This window comes from Capsicum annuum, chromosome 3 (genome assembly GCF_002878395.1).
Source record: "Capsicum annuum cultivar UCD-10X-F1 chromosome 3, UCD10Xv1.1, whole genome shotgun sequence".
In the NCBI taxonomy this organism is placed as follows: Eukaryota; Viridiplantae; Streptophyta; class Magnoliopsida; order Solanales; family Solanaceae; genus Capsicum; species Capsicum annuum.
Genome location: NC_061113.1, coordinates 245,692,509 through 245,700,488, shown reverse-complemented (window position 1 = coordinate 245,700,488; position 7,980 = coordinate 245,692,509). Strand labels below are relative to the sequence as shown.

Sequence of the window (7,980 nt, the reverse complement as noted above, 5' to 3'; positions counted from 1 at the left end):
AATTACATATCTTCGTTGACTGTACCGAGAGCTAATCATGTATTTTGACGGACCTAAAATCGAAAAAATGCATTGGAAGCTAATTAGATATTTTTACAAAGGAAAAAATGTATCTTCATTGGATGCATTATGTATCTCGACAGACCCAAAATAAGAGAAAAAAATATATCGATCGGGAGCTAATTATGTATATTTACAAATGAAAAAATGTATTTTCATTTGATGTATCGGGAACTAATTATGTATCTAGACAGACCCAAAATTGAGATTTTCAATAATAAAATGTTGAAAATTTTTGTAATTAAACTCCAAACTGTTGAAATTTATGTTATTTATGCTTATCAAGTGATACACGTTTGGTGTGAGAGAGAGAGCCCGTAGCCATAAAAAATCACCATAGAAAAAGAAAAAAAAAACAATTATTCTCTGTGTTCCTAAATACTTATCATCCTTACTAAAAATAAATATTTCATGATATACTTTTATCATTTAAAAAATCAAGATATAATTAATTGTTCGTTTCTACTTTTACTTTTTTAATCATAAATATGAAGAGATATTATGGTGCAAAAAAAAGTTCTATTATACAGATATGAGTAATAAATAGTCAAATTACTCGTAGTTAATGTTTTTCTTAAAAAGTGTGCAAACAAAAAATATACAATTATTTTTTAGGAATGGACTCAACGGATATTATATTTAATGGCAAGGATAAAATGAATAAATGTAGATAACAATAAAACAAACGTAGTTAAGCGCTTGAACTAAATTTGAAAAGGAAAGCATATTGATTTCTTAACTTTCAAGTCATTAAAATGTACGTAATACATAAGTCTATAAATTTCTATGTACCATCAATTATCCTCTTAATAGAATGCTAATAACCAAAATAATTTCAATAAGTTCTACAAGCTTGTCACTAGCGGCTTTTAGTTGAGGAGCTTCAGCAGGTGAACTTGAAAAATTATCATCACACGTAGTAGGACCATTCAAAGCAGCAGAAGCATGAACATTCAAACCAAGATAGTCCTTAGACTTTAAAAATGGTGGCAATTCTTTAAGATCATCAATGGAGTCATTATAATTCTCCAAACACGAATGGTATCGTGTTTTTAATTTTGGATCTGTAGCCTGTTTACGTAACGAATTTACAAGATCACGTCCAGATTGCATGTTCTTTAGTGATATGTCTATTGAGATAGTCGCAAGACCTTCGAGATTTGCATTTTTGGATCGAGGATCGCCCTTTAAGGCGGATAAACATATAGCGGGTTTTTGTGTTTTTGAGCAAACATCATTTATCAGATCGGCTCTAACGCTTGTTAACGTGAAAAAAATAGATAACAGAGAAACTATCAGAAAAGAGACAGAGATATATGTGAGTGCCATTTTGTATGATCAAATATTTTTGTTTCATAACTTGTGTTGTGATATGCGATTTACATAGCGCTGCCTTCCCATTGAAAAGGTATAAAAATGAAGGATCAAAGCTTTTATGGAAATAAAATTGAATCTACTCATATTATAGTTTGTTTTGACAATTTTTTTTCCAAAAATACTTATTTTTTGCTAAAATGCTTGCTCTTTCCAAAAATGCTTATTATTATTATTATTATTATTATTATTATTATTATTTTAATCAAAAATGCTTACTTTTTTTCAAAAATGTTTTTCTTTCCAAAAATGCTTATTTTTTCTAAAAATATTTTTTAAAAAAATAAGTTAGGCATCTGACCACGTTTTGGGAGAAAATAAGTGCTCCTTCCTAAAAGCACCTTTTTTTTTAAAAAAAAAAAAGAACATTTTTAAGAAAAATACAATTAGAAGAAACTTTACAAAGTTTGGCCAAATATAAATTACTTTTCACGAAAAAAATACTTTCTTTAAAAGCATTGCTTAAAAAAAATACTTTTTAAAATGAGTTAAGTTAAAAGCTTAGCTAAACAGACTATTATTTTCATAAGTTTGCTACCTTTTAATTTTTTTGTTACATAATAAAATTGGTGTTAAATTGATATTGTGATCAAATCAAAAGCACATTTCAGTCATTTTCATATATAGATGTTACGTCAATAATAAGTATACAAACATATTTGATTTAATAAGATTTTGGACCTGTTTGACCGCGAAAGTTTGTCACTCTTTTTCGAAAAATACTAACATTATTTAAAATATATTTAACCATGAAATTTTCAAAGTTAGACTGCTAAGACAACAGCTATTGACAGACTGTATTCAAGTTTAGAGGAGAGAGGCGGGGAAAAGAGGTTGTATAGGCTTGCCAAACTAGGGAGCGTAAGGGTCGGGACCTGGACCAAGTGAAGTGCATTAAGGGGGAGGATGACAGAGTTTTGGTGGAGGACGTTCTAATTAAGAAAAGATGGCAGTCGTATTTTCATAAGCTCTTGAATGATGAGGGGGACAGAGGTTTTGTGTTAGGGAAGTTGGAGCACACCGAGAAAACTCGTGATTTCGACTACTGTCCGCGTTTTAAGGTGGAGGAAATCTGTGAGGCTATTCGCAAGATGCGACGGGGCAGGGCGACGGGGCCCGATGAGATTCCGGTGGATTTTTAGAAGTTTGCTAGCGGAGCAGGGTTGAGGTGGCTAACCCATTTGTTTAACAACATTTTCAAGACCACTAAGATGCCCGAGGCGTGGAGATAGAGCACGATGATCCCTTTATATAAGAACAAAAGGGACATTCAGAGTTGCAACAACTACCGTGGTATTAGGTTGTTGAGTCACACGATGAATATTTGGAAAAGGATGGTGGAGTGGAGGTTGAGGAAGATAGTGCCTATTTCGGAGAATCAATTTGGGTTTATGCCTGGTCACTCGACGACTGAAGCAATTCACCTAGTGCGGAGGCAGGTAGAATAGTATAGAGAGAGGAAGAGGGATCTGCACATGGTGTTTATCGACTTGGAAAAGGCGTATGACAAGGTCTCTAGGGAGGTTCTTAGGAGATGCTTGAAGGCGAGAGGGGTCCCAGTGGCGTACATTCGTTCGATTAAGGACATGTATGAGGGGGCAAAGACTCGGGTACGAACGGTGGGAGAGGATTCTGGGCATTTCCCGGTCTTGACAGGGTTGCACCAGGAATCGACTCTTAGTCCATTTTTATTTGCTTTGGTGATGGATGTGTTGACGCAGAATATATAAGAGGAGGTACCTTGGTGTATGCTTTTGGCGGATGATGTAGTTTTGATTGATGAGTCGCGCCGAGGTGTCAATGATAAGTTGGAGGTTTGGAGACAAACCCTGGAATCTAAAGGATTCAGGTTTAGTAGGTCCAAGATGGAGTACTTGGAGTGCAAGTTTAGTGACTCGAGGCAAGAGGACGACGTGGTAGTGAAGTTGGAGTCGCAAACGATTTGTAAGAAGGATAGTTTTAAGTATCTGGGGTCTATCATCCAGGGGAATGGAGAGATTGATGAGGATGTATCTCACCGTATTGGGGCAAGTTGGATGAAATGGAGGCTATCCTCGAGAAATTTATGCGATAAGAAGGTGTCTCTCAAGCTTAAGGGTAAATTCTATAGAGCTGCAGTCCGGCTGGCGATGTTATATGGGGCGAAGTGTTGACCTGTTAAGAATTCTCATATCCAAAAGTTAAAGGTGGCAGAAATGAGAATGTTGCGTTGGATGTGTGGATTTACGAGGGCTGACAGGGTCAGGAATGAGATTATTCGAGAGAAGGTGGGAGTGGCTTCGGTGGAGGATAAGTTGCGGAAAGTGAGGTTGAGATGGTTTGGCCACGTGATGAGAAGGGGCACGGATGCCCTAGTTCGTAGGTGTGAGAGGTTGGCCTTGAAGGGTTTCAAACGGGGTAGGGGTAGACCGAAGATGTATTGGAGAGGAGTGATTAGACGTGACATGGAGCAGTTACAGCTTACTGAGGACATGACCCTCGATAGAAAGATTTGGAGGAAGAGTACTAAGTTAGAGGGCTAAGGAGTGTGGTTGAGTCGTAGTCTGTAAGTAGGAGGGTTAGGCGTAGCTTGGTTGGTAGTTCTAGATTTGGGGGAGGGGGGTCTTTGGTTGGGTAATTGCACTTCTTTTTTGTGGATGATGCTTCTCTGTTATTTTATCATTTTGCTCTTCTTTTGGTCTACGGTCCTTCGTCTTGAGCCGGGGGTCAATCGGAAATAACCTCTCTACTCCTTCGGGGGTAGTGGTATGGACTGCGTACATTTTACCCTCCTCAGACCCCACTATGTGGGAATATACTGGGTTTGTTGTTGTTGTTTTTGAAATTTTCAAATACAACTTGAAATTGTATTTAAAATTTAAAAAATAAACCTTATTTTCACTTTTTTGGTTACTTTTTTTATAAAAAAAAAATTCTAAATTTTTTATTTTCATAAAATAAACCAATTTAAATTATATTTCATGCTCATACAATAATATTTCAACTACTCCGGATGCTATCTTTTTTGACGCTGCAATACTATGCTTTTCCCGAAGGGTAGAATGCAACCAAAAATTACTACTCCCTCCGTTCCACAATAAGTGAATTATTGAAGTATTTTTTAGCATTCAAAATAATTAAATGGTTCATAATTCAAGGTAGATGTTGAATTTTTTTTTTCAAATTTACCCTCCATTAAATGTTTATTGAGAGTGGTGTATTATTATTAAGATTTTGAAATTTGAAAAGGGTAAAAACAAAAAAACATGATAAATTTATGTCTATTTTTTTTCTTAATATGTGTGTTAAAATTCAACAATTCACTTATTATGAAATGGAGAAAGTAATTCCTTTATGTTTTTTTTTTTTTCAAACTGGTCTGTATACAAAGGGAAAGCAGCAAAAAACAGAAAAGAAAAGAAATTAAGGATACACTTGTTATCCTCTTCCTTGTGTAAGAAAATAAAAATAAAACATATAAATTAAGCAGCATTTCACAATTTAAAAAGTTTAACTAATTTGTAGTCAGTAAGAAGACACCAATTTCATCATCAACCATCCACAAAGTTCAGTTGCTCGATGAACGTGAATGTCAATCACATAAATCTTTCAAAATAGAGCGATAAAAACGAAATAGCACACAAACTCTCAAGCCAACAGATAAAACAAAGAAAGAAAGAAAAAAGGGTTCACTAATTTTCATTGCAAGAAAAAAATAATTCTAAATCAAAGGCATGTGAATGGGTGATTTTTACGTGGATCGGCCATGTGGCCTTTTTTATCACCATGCATGCTTGATGTCATCTATTAGAGAGGAGGGTATTTTTGAGCTAACAAAATAATGAAAAATATTTTTGCTTCATTTCAAAGTGTTTAGAGGCATTTTAGACCCTTTTCTATTTTTGTTAATGCACTATATCAAGCAATCCCTTGTTTCCTCTCAAAAGCTTGATGGAACACCACAAATTTAGCATTTTTGACATCTTAAAAGCTTGCCCAAATACACTATAAATTATATTTTATGTAAGATGAAATGTAAATAATGTTATAATTTAAAGACCCAATAATAAAACTTATTACAAGGAAAGAAAAGAGAAGTAGATAGAAATTTAAGTATATGTAAGCAAAAGAATAAGATGAGTAACTTAATAGTAGTATTCTATTGATTGGATATATTTTTACATGTGAAGTAGGGGAATATATATATATATATATATATATATGCGTTATATGCCTTGGAGGTATGGATAAACTTACGGTAAGTGATTCAACGTGGGCTATCACTTGTTGCACAAAAAGTAAGTGATGAGCAACCACTTGTTCACAACACTCCCCCTTAGATGCCCATGTACAATAAAGAAAAATTAAAAAGAATAAGATGTACATAGTTGTTTGTAATAGGCTTTGTTCGACGCCTCATTAAAAATCTTATCAGGAAAAACCCAGTGGGATAAAAACCTTGGTTAAGAAAAAAGAATGAAGGGCGTATTTTACTACCCTGATAAAAATATCACTTAATATCTAGGAGACTATGCATCCCAATCTTGTATCTCAACTTTTCAAAGGTTGATGTTGGCAATGCTTTAGTGAACATATCTGCTAGATTATCGCTTGAACGAACTTGTTGAATATCTATTTCACCCGTTTTTTGGAGATCGTGAGTAAAACATAATTTTGGTGAAATATATTTTGGTCTGCCTCCTTTGACGTATCCTCCTCTTAATTGAGCTATGCATGTGGCATTATCTTCATACAATATTCTTGAAATATTTTTTTCAAAGTAAGGCCATATGTTTCCTAGATGTGTTGAGTTATTGACCTCAATCAGATGCATTCTAGACTTGCTTCATGAATGGCTATTATCTTTGCATGATTTGAAGATATAGCAATTATGATTTATTTTGTTGAACACCATGATATAGTTGTACCTCAGCATGTAAACAAATAATCTGTCTGAGATCGACCTTATATGTGGGTCAGACAAATATCCTGAATCTACATATTCAATTAATTGTGAATTAGACTCATTTGAATAAAATTGTTCCATTTTAATAGTTCCTTGGAGGTATATGAATATATGCTTAATACCAATCCAATGTCTTCATGTTGGGGAAGAACTAAATCTTGCTAATAAATTTACAGCAAAAGATATATCTGGTCATGAATTACTAGCAAGATACATTAATGTCCCAATTGCATTAAGATATGGTATTTCAGGACCAATAAGTTCTTCATCATTTTCATGAGGTCGAAATGGATCTTTGTTAATATCACGTGATCGCACAACCATCGGGGTATTTAATGAATGTTCTTTATCCATATAAAATCCCTTTAAAACACTTTCAATGTATGTGGATTGATGGATAAAGATTTCATTCGTAAAATGTTCAATTTCTAGACCACGACAAAATTTTGTCTTTTTAAGATCTTTCATTTCAAATTTTCTTTTCAAACATTTTACTTTCTTTCGAAGCCGTTCAGGAGTTCTAATGATATTCAAATCATCAACATATACAACTATTATGACAAATTCAGATTCAGACCTTTTAATAAAGATACAAAGACAGATTAGATCATTTGTATACCCTTCTTTCAATAGGTATTCGCTAAGGCGATTATACCACATCCGGCCTGATTGTTTTAATCTATATAAGGATTTCTGAAGCTCGATTGAACAATTTTCTCAAAAAATTTTATACACATCAGGCATTTTGAATCCTTCAGCAGTTTTCATATAAATATCACTGTCTAATAAGCCTTATAAATAGGTTGTGACAACGTCCCTCAGATGTATATCAAGTTTTTCATGAACTGCCAAATTAATAAGATACCTGGAGGTGATTGCATCCACCACCTGAGAATATGTCTCCATATAATCAATGCTAGGTCTTTGAAAAAAAATTTGTTCCACAAGTCGTGCTTTATATTTTACGACTTCATTTTTCTCATTTCGTTTTCAAACAAAAATTCATATGTACCCCACTGGCTTTCTGCCTTTAGGTGTTTGGTCTATGGGTCCAAAAACTTTGCATTTTTTAAGCGAAGCCTATTCAATTTTGATTGCATCTTTCCATCTTGGGCAATCATTTCTTTGTCTACATCCTTCGATAGATTTTGTTCAAGATCCCCATCTTGTTGCATTACTTCATTAACAACATTATAAGCAAAAATATTATCGACAATTATATCATTTTAATTTCATAGTTTTTATGAGACATAACTGACTGAGATCTCTTTATTTTCATTATTTTTAGGTATCTGAATCTCCTATGAGATTTTATCAATGTTATGTATTGCTGCTCTTTTTTAGCAGCTTCCTCTATATTATGATTATTTTGATCATTTGCTTTGCTTCTTTTTTGAGAATTTTTATCTTTGGAGTCGATTGGTCCATCATATTTTAAGTGTGGTTTAGACTCATTTGCATTACTAAATTGTCCTATCGGGACATCAACTCGAATGAGGGCATTAGCAGCTGGGATGTAAGATTTTGTAACTCTTGATAGGTCAGTGAATGTATCTGGTAGTTGATTTGCAATATTTTACAAATGAATTATCTTTTCAACT

At 33.8% G+C, this 7,980-nt stretch overlaps 1 protein-coding gene across 1 annotated transcript; it reads right to left on the bottom strand.

Moving 5' to 3' along the window:
• Positions 1 to 858: 858 nt before the first annotated feature.
• On the bottom strand, positions 859 to 1,446 carry LOC107865987 (pectinesterase inhibitor-like). Its single transcript, XM_016712171.2, has one exon. It carries the CDS (start codon positions 1,387 to 1,389, stop codon positions 859 to 861), a length of 531 nt encoding a protein of 176 aa, XP_016567657.2. The 5' UTR covers positions 1,390 to 1,446.
• Positions 1,447 to 7,980: the final 6,534 nt, after the last annotated feature.